Here is an 18,338-nt window from a genome sequence, read left to right as displayed (position 1 = left end):
CATCCTGTTATTACAAATGTATTTTATTACAATATTTTTAGTCTCTTCTCTTCACCTATTGCAGTAGCATGTTGCTGTTTAACTTAACATTTTTAGGCTAAATTTATTTTATGATAAATTAAATATTTTATTGTGAAGACCTATTTATTCATTATGCCAAAAATCAGGTGGCACTCTGGTGTCACTGACGTGACGGCGGCGAATGGCAACACGTTCCTTAGCGGATCTCTCATTAGTCGGTCTGTGAAGCAGACAATTAATTTATCGTTTTAATTATTGCAAAAAAAGTTTTTTCTTAATTCCTGCAATCACAAAAGTAGCGTCGAAACATATGCTAAAAAATTATCGCCTCAAACTACGATTTTGTGACATACGAAACGGTTTTGTACGGGTTTTTTATCAAAAACTACCAGGAGTGCATATGAGTGAGAAGGTAGCTGACAACTAATTTATTATTTTAATTATTAGGAAAACTATTTTTTTCAAATTCTGCAAATTATGCTTGGATTGCAAATTATGCACCTCAAGAGTCGGGTCAAAGCATATTCAGAAAGAAAAAACGCTTCAAACCACCGTTTTTGTACGGGTTTTTTGTCATAATCTACCAGGAGTATAGAATAGTTGAGGAGGTAGTGGAGCTAATAATTTATTTATTATTATATATAATATACATCTTTTGTTTTAAAAGCTCTTTAAACGCTGTACCTGCTATGAAATATTAGTATCTATTTACATATGCATAAAGCCTATTATTGCATGACCGTAGTTCTCAACGGATTCGACCAATCAGAAAAAAGAATTTAATTATTTTGAATTTCCTTGGAGACGCATGATCTTACAAAATGGTTACTATGTACATGAATAAACAAAATACACAAGGCTCACTATCGAATGCGTGTATAATGTTATTTTTTAAGTTTAAGAGCTTACGATGAGTAATCATAAAATATAATTGAAATAATTTATATAAAATAAAAAAGATGGTCGATAGCGCAATGACATCTGTTGATAAAAGTATTTTCCATTGATTTGCCAATTTAATATAATTATTCTAATTGCAAATAAACTAGGTACGTGTAAACTGCAAACATGTCATACATATTTAGTATTATGTACAAGGATTGAACGTTAATGTGGATCAAACTACCTAAACGCTAATAAAACGTATTTTTTGTCTTGTAATAATTTGAGATTTGTCATGGCGATCGCGTAATAATGATTATGATGCAAGCGATTATTTAACTGAATAAGTTTGGTTCCATTTCGGCATAGTCATCTTATTAATCGCTCATGGCTTCTGAAAAATAATTATGAACCCTAAAAACTATGCACAATAATTAGAATCAAAGCATAATATTCCCACAGAGAACTGATAATGATATGACATAATTTTTAAATTAATTTTATAATCGTCCTGAAATATCAGTCGTGGGCGCTTGTCTTCTTTATTCTTACGTTTATTGTGCCATATAGTGAAAATAGAAACAGGTGGAGCCAGGGGCCAAAAAATTATATTTATTTTTTATCGAACTATTTTTTTTAATATTTCGATTTCATTTAGATTCAAAATATTTAAAATTCAATGAGAGGGGCATTGCTTTCATCCTCCCCCCTCCCCCCTACGCCAATGAAGTCCCTGACTAATTTTTTAACAATGATTTTAAAACTGCTATAATTTATGTGACATAGGGTCTAAGGCTCTGGTAGTCAGCTCTCGTTCAATAGTTACATAAGGCTCAGGAGATATGGCTCGTCCTCCTACCTGGGCTGTCATGAGTGACAGTCTCACTCATATAAACCATCGCGAAAGTATTAAAGTCTTCAGCATCACTAATCAATAAGGAGACGGATGTGGAAGGGGGGAGATGTAGCAGATAATCGCGCTCTGCGTACCTTAGAATATGATAAAGTGGAAACAAACAAAGTTTGCTTTAGAACTTTTTAGTCGATATATACACTTGGAGTGATAGACATGCATCACCATACTACAGTTCAAACTATAAGCACGAAATGTTTAAATTTGACTCACTCTCATACATATTCGTACCTATAATAATATGTTTTTTTTGATCTTAGAAAACGTGGCGCATTTCTTGAACTCGTTGGTAATCTTGAAGTGAATCCGGACACTGACATTTGGATCTCTGAAGAGAACCGTACATTATTACGCGCTATGACCATGACCGTTTGCGACCTTGCCGCGATAAGCAAACCCTGGTCAGTGGAAGAACGAGTTGCTAGTTTAGTTACCAGAGAGTTTTTCCAACAAGGCGATATTGAGCGGCAAGAATTGAAAATAACGCCAATTGTAAGTGTAACATAAATAAAAGGATAATGCTGTACATACTAATAGATAATAATTATTTCATATCTAACTTGAATTTTATATATTCAAGGATATAATGAATAGAGAAAAAGAAGATCAACTCCCAAAGATGCAAGTCGGTTTTATCGACTCTATATGCTTGCCAATCTATGAGGTATGTGTTATAATAATATAATATATTATATTAGTATCTATTAGTTATATGTTTAATTATGATATATCATTATTCTTTTAGTCTTTCGCTGTATTATCAACCAGTCTCGAACCGATGGTCGAAAGAGTACGATACAACAGAAAGCAATGGATCAGATTATCTGATGAAGGCGCTTCTAAATCCGAGTCAGAATCAGACGTCCAACAAGAGTCGTTATCGGGCAAAAAAGACGACGACTTTGCGACGTCTAATCCTTCCAGTGTGATCTCATCGCCCACTTCGGAGACGCACCAAGACGAGCTCAAGTTTCCGAGTGACGTCAGTGATAAGACACCTTTGACGCCGTCTCCGTCCAATCAGGTGGACAGGCTCAGGACGCCCGAAGAGAATCCGATAGTCGGGATCGTCGTAAACGACAGAAACGTTGCGATAGTGAATAGACGAGATAAATCAAATCATGACATTTAGTTTAATTATTATATCATATAAATTTTAGTATGTATAAAAAAAGTGGTGATCAAAACTTGAAATGAGACCAATACCTTAAAAAATGTTGGTGTTCAGTGATGTTTGTATATATTATATTATATAATAATATATAATTACATGGAGAATTGAATCTGTAGAAATTTTTATGCATGCACGTGTGAGTGTGTAGAAGAAAATAATATTTTTTTTACTGAAAAATTATTACAGCTCAAAGTCCAAAATTTATTAAAATATATATAAAATATATATTTTGTAAACTCGATGTAAATTATATATGTATATACCTATCGTTTTTTGTGATTGAAGAAAAAAGAAAGCGATTATTTTTTTATGACAAGTGTAATCGTAATATAAATACTTTAGGGTTTTATTTATTTTATTCTTTAATGAAATTAGTATGATATTTTTTCTAACCTGTCGTTTAGTTCCTCGCACAAGTTTTTCTTATGTAATTGCGTAACGAATGCGTGTTTGTGCGTATCTATGCATCTACGTGTCAGCCACAGGGATCAAAAAATTATATATTATATTGTTAGTCAGTTATACATAAATAATAATAGAAATAAAGCTTAAAAGAATACATTCCTATGTCAAACTCACCGCAAAACATGTTCTAATATGTATATATGCTAAAGGTGATTCGCGAATATTACTACAATTAGAAATGTGAACATCTTATTTGAAATGTTTCTTAAAAGCTTTTAACGTATTTTTAATAATATTAAAAAAAAATTAAAAAAACACATTATATTGTAGCTACATTCTTGAATCACTCTTTAAAAATAAAAAAAATCATTTTAAAATTCATTCCATGTGATCATTTCATGTTAATAATAATAATATAAATCTAACTTGATTTCTTTATAAAAAATATGCTAGTTGTGTATTTTCCCTGGGACCTGACAGTATATACGTACGTATGCCTGTATTTGTGTATATCCACACATTTGTATGAGTGTATACATGTGTTATTAACGAACATAATTACAATGAATACAGAATGTTTCTTTTTTATATATAAGCTAAATAAGTACCACTGATTGTTATGTATAATGTAAAAAGTGATTTTATTTATTTTTTAAATTAATGCAATTTGTATTTTTATTATTAAAAATATAAATTTTTCAACAATGTTGATTAATAATAGTATCTTTGTGTATATAATTATGATAAAAGAAAATAGTCTCTCCGATTGAATAGTTAAAAATTGCTCTCTCTTATGTTTAATTTCATATAGTTTTGAAAAATGTTTATAATATTGCAATATCCCGTTTATGACGCATATGTAAGTGAAATACCAAATAAAAACTTATCGTAAACGACTATGGAAATGTTCAAATTTGCTTCAGTATTAAGCATATGATGTATACATACATATGTCAGTGCCATATTATAAATATAAAATACATAAATGTATATGAAAATTATTCGGGAACAATTAAATAATGGATCAGAAACGAACATACATATATACATAACTCGTATAATTTTATTTTTTATTTTTGTATGATGTATGAGACAATAAGAAATTTGGGGGGGGCGAACGTCCATCCGTCCAGATGGCCATAGTAAATATAAAGATTGTATCTCGTTATACCAACTTAAACGAAACATGTGATCAGTTAATTATTGTCTGTTGCTAATTTTTATTTGTCCGTTTCACGCAAAAATACAATGATATGAAGATGTACATGAGTAGATTAAGTGATAAATATGATTATGAATATAGTTATTATATTGTATCGCATTGTAAATCTTGTACATTGTTTCTGTAAATTTAAAAATACCCAAACATACTTTTATCAGTTATTGGATAAAAAAAATGCGCAAAGAAATATATATTGATGATTAAAATTGAAAGTGTTTTATTAATTGCTCAGTAACCTGACTTAAAATTAATCTCTCTGGTGCATTGAAAGAATATTTATTTGTTATGGAACAGTCACAGGAAACAATACAGTACCGTAAGGCCACAATGTCACTTTCCAAAGGCAAGTATACGCATATCATTGATTCTAAGAAAAAAGTACAGCGATTGGCTGGATGATTTTGATTGTCAGCAAGCTTTGCAGCCCTGCATACTTAAACCTGGACTCCGATGAAGAGAAGGCAGACATCTGACCGACTCCACCAGAGACTCCGGCGAACACTCGAAAAGACTAGCAGATTCGGCCTGCCTGGCAGATGCGCCCCACCGACAGACGCAAATATACGACTTGAGACTCCCGAACACGATCATCGCAGCAAGAGGAGCTGCCCCTGACACTGTCACTGTCACCTACAAGATCCTTGAGGATCTTCCACGGACATCGTCCCTGCGCCAGCTTCTCTACCACTGCTCGGAGAAAACGATACTCGCCCATCATAGTAGCCGCAAATTATGTAATATAATCTAATAAAATTATCACTAGTTTCCACCTGCGTCTTACTGGCTGCGAAGTCATACCCCTTAGTGTTACTAAGCCTTAAACAGACAAAAGATGGCCAGTTAGTGGTCGTTTTTTTAATATTTCAATTTCATTAAGATTCATAGTATTTCATTAAATGACATGCATTTTTTGGCCCAATTCAAGAGAGCAAAAGCCCCCCCTTTCCTAAATGACGTCCCACGACGGCACACTCCAGAGGGACCGAGTAAACTAGACCCCCAGAGTCCCCGCCACTGTACCTTTGCTCTCCAAATGATCGACGTCATTAGAGCACCTCCGATAATTGCATCACTAGAGGGCACACCTATATATGTATAAATGTAATAAAACTTACAATAAATAAATTTAAAAGGCTGGAATTGGATCTCATTCGGCAAACCAGGTCTTTCTCGACCAAGTCAGCCACGCCACATCAGGATAACGTTAGCAGTGAACGAAATAGCCACACTTCTGGCACACTGCATCCATGATACTCTGCGGTACAGTTTTATGGATGAATAGAAGGATTTTTCGGAGCACTGTTACCAGTACAGGTGTTTGGTTGAAAGGTCAGTCACTAATAAAAATTTTGTCTGTTCTGAATATATATATTTCTCTCAGGTTTTTGTTTGGCTAAGTACCTTTGTTCAATTGTCGCTTTCTACTGTGACATTTTGTAGGAACTCTTACAGAAGCATGACATGGCTTGGCTTTATTCTGCTCATTTAACAAGATCTGCACATCGGGTGTCTTGATATTTTATTCACATCTGTATACCTCTCAGAGGCGATTAGATAAAAGAGGTTCAGATCTGATGAAGAGGTGCAGCAGATACTAGAGATATCCATGCACAATACGAGCCTTAAGCATATACCTTTTAGCTCATAAAAAATGTATCTGATTCTTTCTTAAATGACGACATCGGATCTGGATATTCTCGCCAAGTAACAAAGGCTGATATATATTGGATTTCAGCTAGCCTAAGATCTCCATCATATTCTCAGCAATAGTTGTACCGTTAAACAAAAACATAAAACGATCACATAAATCTAGAATGAGGGATATTTATGGTTGTAAAAACACATCACAACAAACTACTGAATAAAACTTAAGATTCGTTCTTCAATGTTTTTATTGCTGTCACAGCATTTGTTACAAATGAATATCGAAAAATTCTCCCGTGTTTTTATTTTACGTGCAAGATTTCGTGCGAAATCTGCCAATTACAAGGGAAACAATACGAAAAACGTAGATGGACTTTCACATTATTTACCGCTTTAGAGATCAATCGTAAACAGTTGACATGGCCAATTGAGATTATAAATCGCGAACGATCACATTTTACGCGGCCGAACTTAAACAAAACTTAAAACTATATTATAGGTGTCGCCAATTAAAAAAAAAAGATTAAAAAAACTATAAAACAATCAGCGAAAGCAATCTATATTTGTCATTATCGTATCCAAAAATAAATACACATGTACTTCTCGTGAGATTACAAAATTATCACTATAGTAACTTCATACCAAATTTAAGTACTCGTTTTTTTTTGTAATGGAATAAAAATTTAAATAAATAGTCCAATTCTGAATTGCGTAGCTCCGATCGGCCATATCCATGTACAAATTTCCACACACTTATTACAGATGGCTACGATTCAATACCACAGTGTATTTAAGATACGTTTGTGCTCCTACTTCTATATACTCAAAACACTTATTAGCAAAAATTTTACCGATGAGATGAAAAATGTTAGGAAAAAACATTCACTTTCATACGAAATCAAATTCATATAACTTATATATTATATAAGACTTTCCTGGATTAACACAAAGAGAACTAGCATCTAAGCTTAATAAGCTAAAATTAATAATTATCACATAAATATTACATATCATAAATACTATATAAATATACAGAGCCTGAGATATGAATTTAACCAAATATGACAAAGAAAAAATAAATAATAAAAAAAACACTCGGCAAAATAAAACGAAACAACAATAAATCACAGCAGCAGACTATACCTAATATGTGGGCTTTCGCTTGGCACAGTCTCGACAGGTGAACGACAATAGCCTCAGTTTAAAGGAAATCAAAATACGCATTTCTGACTATAAAAAATCAAAAAACGTCAGTGTTATGCCATTTTGTTGATACGAATACACCGGAACCGAATTAAACTCGCCGCAAAACCAGTTCGACTGACAAATATATGGCAAAAACTTTTAAAATGAACTACTTAATCCTTAAGTATACAATAATAATAATATACATATTATATTATTTTCTTTTTGAAAAAAAATTTCACTATACAGAATAATAACACAGACAATAAACAATTTAAGACAACCGATAATTTTATCATTATTCTTGTACTTATTCATGATTACGCTAACTACGGCTGAATCTTCACTAACACGAGATTTTTTTTGTTATTATTATACGCAACAACACTTACACAAAACAACATAGGCATGCATGCCTGCACAGTGGAAGACAATGGTGCACCAAAAGCAACACGTCAACATATCGAAAACAAGAGACATTTAATATTCTAAGTCGGTATACGTACACAATTTATGGAAGTAATTATTTTAAATAATATAATAATAATAATAATAATAATAATAGAGTAGTCTTCTTTTTTAAAGTCTAAAATCAAATAAACTATTGTCGATTCCTAAAACAGAATCTAACATTGTAAGCTAAGAAACGATCAAATTTCATTAAAACTCACACAGAAACGTTTCTTTGGTTTCGGACAAAAATTGAATTTGAGGCGAAAGTTAAAGATATATTGCACGTAATCTAAAAAGATAATGAGATTCCATCAACGAATATAAAATTCATAATTTTGTACTAGTCTTAGACGAATGTAAGTATTATTAATCTCAAAAAATAAATTTAAATAATACGAATGCGACGCTTTAAAAACGTGCGCATATTTTACTGAAATTAATATTATCACAACGTAATTTAAGATTAAAACGAAAATACAAGTAGTAACGAGTCATCTGCATAATAATAATAATACAATAACAAATATGAACACAGTATATATGATAACAAGTCAGAAAAAATATTAAACTACTAAAAAAATAATACTGAACTTTGGACAAAACGAATATTTTAAGAAAAAATTTAAAATATTAATCAAGAGACAAAAATGCTAATTCAGTCTCAAAAATTAGTCAATAGATATAAGACATACAAAGCAAATGCAACAATCTCTTATGTTATAAATGTAGTAGAGATTACATATTTTTACTGATTTGTTTAAAACAAAACAGTATAGAACAAAATGATGCATTAGATATCATACCATTAAAATCATTCAGTATTAAAAAAAAATTAAATCATACAATTATATAATCATAAAGCTAATGGCTGTAGTATATTTTGTTGTTTGTACATATTTTTTTTCTGACTCAATTCATCATATAAACATAACTCATAAGATCACTACACCCTCGTCGATAGAGAGTAATATTAATAAATATCAAATAAATAAAAATTAATATACAGGTTGCTTTTGTCCCTGCGTTTCCACTGTCGCGCACACGAGACAACTCAGCTAAATTCATGCCTCAGTGGCCGGACCGCACGGCATCTGCATAGTGCCCTTGGGCGTGTAAGCCGTCGCGTTCGGATCCAAGTTGCTCATGTTGTTGTTCATGTTGTTGGCATTGTTGGCGTTGTTGGCGTTATTGGTGTTGTTGGCGTTGTTAACGTTGTTAATATTGTTAATATTGTTGGCCATTGCCGCCATTGAATTCGGCACTACATTATGGTGTGCGACGTGCGACGGATAGCATGCGATGCCACTGTCGGACAGCCTCAGCTTGGAGACACCGGCCGACGGTGCCGGACTGAACGAGTCGCTGGGCATCACCGCCAGTAACTGTGCTATTTTCGCCTTCAGCTCGCCCATATCTTTCTCTTGAGTTCTAATCAAATCTGAAACAAAATATAAATAACTCAATTTAAATATCAGATATGGGAAAAGATCATTATAGAAACAAACCTTCGCTGATATTCAATTGACGTTTGGCTTCACCGACCGCTAAAAATAAGTCGAGTTTGACGCGCGTCTCAGCCGATAACGAATGCTCAAGATGAACTATCCTCTCGCGTAGAGATTTAACAATGTGCCATATATCGACACCGCTGTCTCTGGAACGCGTCTCCAATGTGTTCACCTGTAAAATTAACATGATCGCGAAAACGTAAAGAGAGACCCGATGACTCATACAAACCTGTTGCTCTGCAGCTTGTAGCGATTGAGTTAGGTTCTGATTGTGCTCGCGAAGCTGTTGCATTTCATCGCACATATTATTAACTTCTTGCTCTAACGCAGATCGTCTCTGTCGACACCACTCCCAACCGCATTCCCCTGACCTTAACATATATATACATGCAAATATAAGAATCGATGCTAATACAACACCATCCATCATAATACTATAAATTCAACAAACAATGCAGACTTATGCATTCCGAGTATCCTTGCGTCTGCGGCTTGTCGTGCTCTCCGTTCTTCGGCGAGTCGTCTTTCCGCAGCCGCTAACGCCGATCTATCAGACTGTCGACTGGCCTTCAGACTATTGATTCTACAAAGGAAACGAGTGTACGTTAATTTACATACAAATAAATATATCGATTATAAAACATACTTTGTGTTCAACTGCTCGTTTTGCTGTTTTAATTGTGTGATTTCAGCTCTAGCTTGTCGTTCAGCAGCTAATGCGACACGAAGCGCACGATCACTATTATTGGCACTGCTTCGAGACACATTATCATTTTCTTTATCTAATTAAGCAAAATATACATATAAACAACTGCAATTACAAGAAATAATTGATATGTTGCAAATGACGCACTATGCTCGTTATGTTTCTGATTGCTCTCCGAGTTGTCTTTCTCTTTGTTCGAATCTTTGTCTTTGTTTTTATTCTTTCGCCTTTCTTCCCTTTGATTTGTGTGTGCTTCTTTTTTCTCTGATTTAGAACTATTTTTTATCGAACCTAAAAAAACATTTTTATAAGGTTAAAGCCACACATGATTAATTAGCAAGCAACATTATAAAAATTCCAGCAATTGTCTACCGAAACGTATAACATATTCCTGTGTTCCAATAAAAACACCTTATATTCTATATACAAGGTGTGGCTTTCCCTGAACAATGAGATAAGAGGTGACTCATCGAATGAAAATTAAATTTAGGAACTGTCTTTTTAAGAACACTCAGAACTTAAGTTATATAAAATTGTACTAATCAAACAATACCTTTAACATTTTTATCTAAATTTGTATCGCTTTCGGAGTGAACGACTTCTGATATTTGCGTATTGCTTTTCTGTTCATTATGGTCCTTCTCAGAATGCGTAGTAACACACGACGAGCTCCTCTCGTGCTCCTGGTTGTGCTTCTCCGCACTCGCACTGACCAGACTGTTGTGAAGCGAATTGGATTTATCGCCGCACGAGTGGCCCGCCACGCCGTTCGATTGTGCGTGTTTGTTTTGTGCTGCGTTGCTCTGCGTCATCTGATTGTACATTTTGTTGTTGGCGTCTTTCTCTTTGTCCTTGCTCGGCGGCGTGCTACTCGACGCCGCCGTGTGATTTTGACTAGTGTGATTTTTACTATGTGAACTGCTGCCGGAGTCGTTGGTGGCGACCTCCGGCGCTACATCCTTAAAATTAAACATCTGCGTCACATTTGCGCTAGCGTGACTGTGATTATGTATAATATGATTATGATGCGAGGAAGACGATACTTTGTCGCTGTGTTGAACATTTTTCGTATCGGTTTTTTTACTATGACTGCTACTTTTCGCCGAGTTCAGATGCACGGCGCTGCCGTTCATGTGCTTCTCGGGGAGATGCGGCTCGGGCGTTTTTTCCAAAACTAATATACTGCCCTTTTCTGTGTCTTTTAAAGCAGGCTGTAAAGATTAAATTGAAATTTGAAACGAAAAGTATTTTTTGTACATAATCATCAACAAAACGTCAACACACCTGTGTCTGCAGACTTTCCTCGTGAGGAGGTAGCGCTTGCTGTAAAAGCTGCATGTAAAAACTATTTTCCCTCGCAACCTCTTGCTGTTTGCGCTTTCGCATTCTGTAACTCACGTAGGATTTGAATCCGAACCCGAGAGTCACGACAGGATAGCCGATACAGTGTGCGGCAAACGGTCGACACAAATCCAAATGTGCCGGCATGTGCCTCAAATCACGTAATCGCACACCCGCTTCCATATAAATGAAGACAGAGCACAATATCATAGTGGGTAGGCATATGCCTTTATCTATAAAATAAACATTAAATTAATTCTTATTTATTAACACTATAAACTATGCATAATTGAGACTCACCAGTGTACCAAATGTACTGTACCCACACGTATGTGCTCGCGGCAAAAAATACCCATTGAACCGGTATGAAAAAGAAACAAATCATATCCGACGTTAAGGCTATACACACAAAAAACATGGAAAAGGCCTAAAAAAACAAACAAATAGTGAAATTATTTTATTTCATTTTTATATACGCATAAATAGGTATGTACACTCACCAGGCCCTGGTACTTGAACGAATCATACACAGACCTCAGTAACATCCAGAAAGGCCATAGAAATTCAAATCTAAACTCGAGTATAAAATCGGCCAGAATTATAATAGCCCACAATAAAAAAAACTTCAGGTACAATAAAGTGCTAAAACAAAAAAAAACACGTTTATTTAGTTTTTTAACAAAAAGGAAACCACAAATTTTTATTGCAGATAATGAAAGAAAAAACACGACTTTTTATAACAATCCTTCATTTAACTTTAAACACTAACAGAATATGTTTTTTGCCAGTTTTCTTTCATTGACAGTTAGAATATTACGATACAAAATACATGTACTTATACAACCGAAATTGTTAATTTCAATAATTAAAAAATAATATAATATTTATTGAGCTATGTTTTATACAATTTAAAAAGCAAAATGTATTTTATTAACTCTTTGAATAGCGAGTTAATTTATACACATTTATTAATTTGTTAGCATACGCCTGAGTAAGTTAATTTTACATATTTTTTCATAATTATTTCTGTAATTTATTTATTATTTTATATTGCATTTATATTAAAAATAAGTGATTCTCAATATTTAATTGCTATGATTTATTTTACTATTTTAACATAAAAATTGACACTTTTCAAGCCCATATTTTAGTAGAAAATTTGAGAATGTTGAAACGTTTGGTCACCAATGGCTAATTTATTCGATTTACAGCAACATCCTCGTTGGAAGTTCTGATTCATTTCATAAAAAAATTGTGAAATGTGCGAAGAGCTGCAAAATGATGTACTCTTATCAAAATAAATATATAAAATCACTCACATTATCGAATTTTTAAGAAAGATGGCCTTTCAAAATTTAAAATATGCAGTGCGTATGTTTTTAAAACGATAAAAACCCAAATTTTTCACTGAAATTATAAAATTTTAGGCCTTTTACGTGAACTTAAAATATAACGCAAAGTTTTTAGTTGTCATCAGGCAACTAAAATTAATTACTTATGTTAAAAAACGTTGCCTGTATATTTTGAGCATAAAGGTAAAATTTGGTGTTTAGTTTGAAAAAAATGCGCAAAATGAAGATCCAACATATGTTTAGCATGCAAATAAGCAGCTTTTGAGCCCTATTAGAATTATATACTCGAAACAAATAGCCCAAGGGCACTACCGAGATTAAATACAGTGCTAATATATAACTCTAAAACATACAATGACATGCAAAGAAGCATGAAGAGTGACTTGATCCATATTAGTGAATGGATGAAATTGAATAAACTTACAATTAGCAAAAAAAAATAGCTACAGTAAACTCCCCGATAACACGATATATAAAGATCGTGCTACGTGAGAGCGTGTACTCGGGGATCAAACATTTTTGTAACACATATGTACAATTGCATATATATGTTAGGTGTATGTGGTGGGATATTTGCCTTTTTGCTTGCAAGCATATTAATTGACGAGATAGAGATATAAGAGCGTGTGGCCGCATGCTCCAGGCAGGGGAGCAAAACTCAACAATTTTTATATTTATGTACATACATATGTATTTGTTTTACATTTATATTTTTAAGTGAAATATTTTTGGAAGGACTACTTATATTACCTTTTAGTGCGAGAAATGAAAAGAATATTTATCAATAAATTATGTTTATTTTACTCTTAAACAGAGACTTAAAACCTTTATCTTCATGTTCTAGTCAATCTAAAATATTTATATTTTCTTCTAAGGAAATAACTTTTTTTTAAAGTTTGTTTTTATTCCCACTTTTAAACATGGCCTATGATTAAAATTAAAATAAATAACAATAGCGGTCACAAATTTGATAGTCCCTCCCGTATCACACAGAGCTCGGAACACAAGTCCATACCGGATGGCAGTTAGAGACGAACATACATTCAAGGACACAGAATGCATCAAATGCACATGGTGTTAGAGCAAGCGAGACCAATATACTGATTCAAGGCCATACCGTACCAAGTCATTATTATCGAGCGAGTGTGTTGTAGTTCGTACTCTTGAGGAGTGGGAGCGTGTTGTTGGGGATGAATCACAGATTTTTTTCTGGGATAGTGCTCACAGGGTGCGTGTTCTCCGGGAGTCTATTGTATGTGATATTTAATGATAATCACTATAAATAATTCTCTAGTTACAAAAAGTGACAATATAAAATCTTTTAGATAAAAATTTAATTTTTAAAACCATATTTATTACATTATAAAAAAAATTTACCAATGTCAAAAATTTTATATAGATTTCAAAATATATTATCGTAGACTAGATGAAACGTTTATTAAAATCATTTCAGGTTATTCAAAATAATGCTATAAAATTTGGCATGCAAATAAACAATTTTGTCCATAACCATTCCACCAAAATATGAACCAACAATGGCAATTAAAAAATGGTATTAAAAATCGATTATGAATACTAAAGTTAAATTCAGAAAACAGCTACATTATTATGAAACTAGATCTCCCAATGATTTACACATACCTCAAGCATTTTCTAAAAAGTTTGGCACAAATTATTGCAATGATTTAACAAAATCAACAGAAAATAATTGCTAAGAAATTAGACTATAGTACATATATCATATTATTATACTATTGTTTATTTTTCCATTTACTATGCTTCTTATTTTTCTTATTTGTTTTTTTTTAAATTCAAATAATAAATATTTTAGGTATATCATGTTGTATAACTGTTTATAAATATCTGATAATATCACTATTCTTTCGGTGTTTGCTAACAGTAGTCGTATCAATGATGCTATTTAGTAATGGGATATTATTTGTTTCGATATTTTCAACCCTAAATCAACAATTGCAGTGGAGTCAAAATAATCTTAGTTAAGCTATGTTATGCTTTATTAGTTTCAACTCGGCCATAATGCGACGATAGCAGTTAAAAATCTGTAATGCAATGGGCAGAGATGGCATTAAATTTCGAAAATGTCAAATGTGGTTCTAAAAATTTCGTTACGGGAATTTTCCCATTGAATATTTACGCAAGGATGTGTTGTTAGTGAGGATTTAGTGCTGCCATCAAAGCTGAAACTAGCACAAAAACTCAAATGTGTTACCTATATCAGTTCACAGACATTTAAAAAGTTAGGAAAGGTTTTAATTTGCAAAAAATGGGTATCTCATAAACTGTCGGAGAAAAACCTCGCACACCAAATTTTAATATGCCAATAATTAATGATTCTAGAACAGAAAGATTTATTATTGAGTTACTTTAAATAATCAGCTCCCAATTCAAGAACAGGATTACACTCCAATAAGATAATGTTATGCATTTGATGGGATATGAAAGGCGTAATTAGATTATAGGCAGACAATTACGACAGGCACATAGTGTGCACAGCTTATTTGTTTAAAAGACCTTCTCTTAGAAATTAAAGACGGGTAATTATACACTTTCATGTATCGAAAAAGACAATGGATTTTCTTGAGAATTCCTTCCTCACCGACCAGATTCTTCAGACATTGCTCCAAACGATTATCATCTATTTAATTCCCTGCAACGGTCTGTTATGTGGAAAAAAGTATTTTACAAAAACATAAACTAAAGATACACTTTATTATTTATAGTATAAAGACTTCATAAGAGATTTTTAGACATATATTAATGGGACAAAGAATAAAGTATGTGTTGAACATGAACGCGCAACAGGTTTTATTGTCCTACGTTGACACAACGCCAGTTAGCTTTATACATTTTTGAATTCATAACATTGGAAAAACCGCAGTGACAGTAGTGACAAAAATAGTACGCATTGGATAACTTAGTGTTGATTTTAAAGATTTAAAAGTAATCACAAAGATCTGAAAATGACATAAACAATGGCTAAAGTTTCCCTATAAAGTAGCACATATTGAAGCGAATCGTATTTTGACTCATCCTTATAACTTAGAGGAGCGTAAAAATATAATTTTATGGAGTTAAATGACGATTTCAATTGGTATCCAATCGAATTAAGAACAAACAAATAAATAAATATTAATTAACAGATATTATGTATTTCAATTTTTATACTCGTCGGCGAAAATAAGGGCTATATCATTTTTGTGAACACCAACACACTTTTTAGACCTGTGTTTATATTTAAAAAAAAAACACTTATTCGTATTCATCTAACTGACTTTATTATTATTATTTTAATTTAGATATATGGCAACATTGCACATTGATTATTAGTACTAATTGTAAATTTTCAAATATGAAATAATAATGAAAAACAACAGATGTCTTTTATTAATACAATCTGGCCACTTATGGACACATATGTAAAATTGTGAATAATCTTATAAGAAAATGCGAGGATGCGACTGAATCCTCGAGATAGATGGAAATAAAACGCAGCGAGAGCGACGGATGTCGACTGGCATATGGACGTAAGGAGAACGGTCGGTCGACATTTTGTCGGTTTGTCAGTTTGTCGGTTTGTTGTTGTCATTTTGTCAACGAGGGAACGAAGAACGGAACGAAGGTTCGCGTCGGTGGAAGAGTACCTGGAGTATATCCCGTCCGCTATCTTGTTCCGCTTGAGCGGGCGGCGCAGCTTGGCGCCGTCGGCTTGGCGCCGCTTCATGCCCGAACCTTCATGCGCCTTCACCTTCGCCTTCGCCTTCGGCTTCTCGTCTACCTTCGTCGCCGCCTCCGTCGCCTCCCGACACCAGCGCACCACAATTAAAAATAATACAACCATAGACAACACGCATGCACGCACGCGCAACACTGAACCGAGCGACGACTAAAATTGCCTTTGTGAAGCGATTCTCTTCATATTTAAAACGTCAATATTCAATTCAATTTGAACTAATAAATATATATTAGCCATTTTCGATTTAACTAAATCGAATATTTATATAAAAAAATAAAGCTAATTATATTTGCGAGGGCAAATGCACCTCTACATTTTATTAATAAAATATTTTATAAAATAGTTTTAAAAATTATTCCTAATGAAACAAATACTAATAAAATAAAAATGTATTTAATAATAACATATAAGTAGTTAAATTGCTTTTATTATGAATTTGTTTAAGGACTTCGTCACAGTTTCGAACATGTGTTTAGGATTAACTTTTTGAAAAAAGCAGGCAAAAAGCCATAAACTAGTAAATAATAAATGGACGTTGGGGGATTTGGGGAAAAAAAACGTACCTGTTTGTCGATACCCGAATACAAAGACGACATCTAATGCAAAATAATGTTGGTTTACAATGTTGTCAATATAAAGCTCTGAAAATAATTTAATCTGTATGTAAAAATATAACAAACTAAATTTATTTTGATAGTATACGAATCTCTAATTCCGAGACATATATTCGTACTGGACATGGAGTTATAATCCGGAATGAATGGTTACCCTACCCCTACACTATCATACAGTGAAACCTCGCCCTAGGCTCGGTAAAGAGTGAAATTCGTAGATATAATATATCAATAGACTAAAGAATCATCCTAACCAGCTAGCTGCAAGACTTGTCAAACTTAGGAACCATATTAGAAGAGGAATAAAACCTACTTATTGTCCTCGCTAGATTAAAATTACGGAGCCTATTATCCTAAGAATGATTGTAATCTAAATATATGCTAATATTTTTTGGCAAACCCATTTTTGCAAAACTCTTTTCTCAAATATTTGGTGTTGCACAGCAAAACACCACAATAAGGCCAGTTTCACACGTGCCGGGTGGATTTGCCCGGCACCGGACCGGCGCCGTGTAGTGGGGATGGTGTTGTATGGGCTAGTACCTATCATTTCAGACGTGCCGGACAAATCTACCCGGCGCCGGCCCGACGCTGACTGCCGGGTTGTCGCCGGCCGCGCTCACTAAACTGTCCGGCGCCGGGTACCGAGTTGAGTGTGGTGGGGGTAAAACTCAAACATGAACCGGGCCGTTAACAGTGATTGTGGTATCTTGTAATAAAATTATTAAATATATTCCTCGTGTTTAGGCAATAGCGGAAGAAATAGACCTCGAAATTTTAATTATATTAATGTAATCTCTTTTAATTATCTTAGTAGAATACATACAAAAATAAAAAAATAACGCGAAATGTGTGGGAGGACTTATGTTAATCCTAAATTACTGGCACCAGTTGACGGGGTATAGGTCGGGTTGGGAAGAAACCGGCCAGAGACCGGCCACGTGTGAAAGCTTTGTAAACGGCGCCGGCTCGGTGCCGGGTGAATCCATCCGGCACGTGTGAAACCAGCCTTAGATGTATGGAGGTCTTCATCTATTTATTTATTCGTTGGTTATGGCCAGAACTTTGTGAGCAGCACATTATCTTGGTATACCTCGACAGGAAGACAGACAACGGTCAGTGGAGCCTCGTCCAACCACATATATTTCAATAACAAACATGTAA

The 18,338-nt window shown here is 33.7% G+C and overlaps 2 protein-coding genes and 1 long non-coding RNA gene across 9 annotated transcripts in view; 2 read left to right on the top strand and 1 right to left on the bottom strand.

Annotated features, from left to right (window-relative positions):
* Pde11 (Phosphodiesterase 11) overlaps nt 1–4,823 on the top strand; it is a 232,432-nt gene extending 227,609 nt beyond the window's left edge. For all 6 annotated transcript variants that reach the window (XM_088197803.1, XM_088197798.1, XM_088197804.1 and 3 more), the window contains 3 exons: nt 2,077–2,308; nt 2,397–2,480; nt 2,562–4,823. In XM_088197803.1, coding sequence (XP_088053929.1) covers nt 2,077–2,308; nt 2,397–2,480; nt 2,562–2,948 — 703 coding nt within the window. In that variant the 3' untranslated portion in view covers nt 2,949–4,823. The remainder of the gene's footprint in view (nt 1–2,076; nt 2,309–2,396; nt 2,481–2,561) is intronic.
* A 3,460-nt stretch (nt 4,824–8,283) lies between these two features.
* On the bottom strand, nt 8,284–16,696 carry LOC148229244 (macoilin). Of its 2 annotated transcripts, none has more exons than XM_088197805.1 (11): nt 16,469–16,696; nt 11,955–12,096; nt 11,755–11,881; nt 11,398–11,687; nt 10,667–11,324; nt 10,261–10,404; nt 10,054–10,189; nt 9,859–9,990; nt 9,637–9,778; nt 9,405–9,579; nt 8,284–9,337 (listed from the first exon to the last, which is right to left on the bottom strand). In XM_088197805.1, the coding sequence occupies exons 1-11, from the start codon at nt 16,663–16,665 to the stop codon at nt 8,961–8,963; spliced, it is 2,520 nt and encodes an 839-aa protein (XP_088053931.1). In that variant the 5' UTR covers nt 16,666–16,696; the 3' UTR covers nt 8,284–8,960. The 2 variants fall into 2 exon arrangements, with proteins under 2 accessions (XP_088053931.1, XP_088053932.1); XM_088197806.1 differs by having other exon boundaries at nt 9,868–9,990.
* LOC148229245 (uncharacterized) lies at nt 14,585–16,644 on the top strand. Its single transcript, XR_015811401.1, has 2 exons — nt 14,585–15,767; nt 15,838–16,644. It is a non-coding gene; the product is annotated as an uncharacterized LOC148229245 (long non-coding RNA).
* Nucleotides 16,697–18,338: the final 1,642 nt, after the last annotated feature.

The sequence above is a fragment of the Plectrocnemia conspersa genome, unplaced genomic scaffold (genome assembly GCF_051122295.1).
Source record: "Plectrocnemia conspersa isolate PC_06_02 unplaced genomic scaffold, ASM5112229v1 ptg000011l, whole genome shotgun sequence".
Lineage (NCBI taxonomy): Eukaryota > Metazoa > Arthropoda > Insecta > Trichoptera > Polycentropodidae > Plectrocnemia > Plectrocnemia conspersa.
Note: the sequence above shows the minus strand (reverse complement) of the source record. Positions and strands in the feature narration are given on the sequence as shown.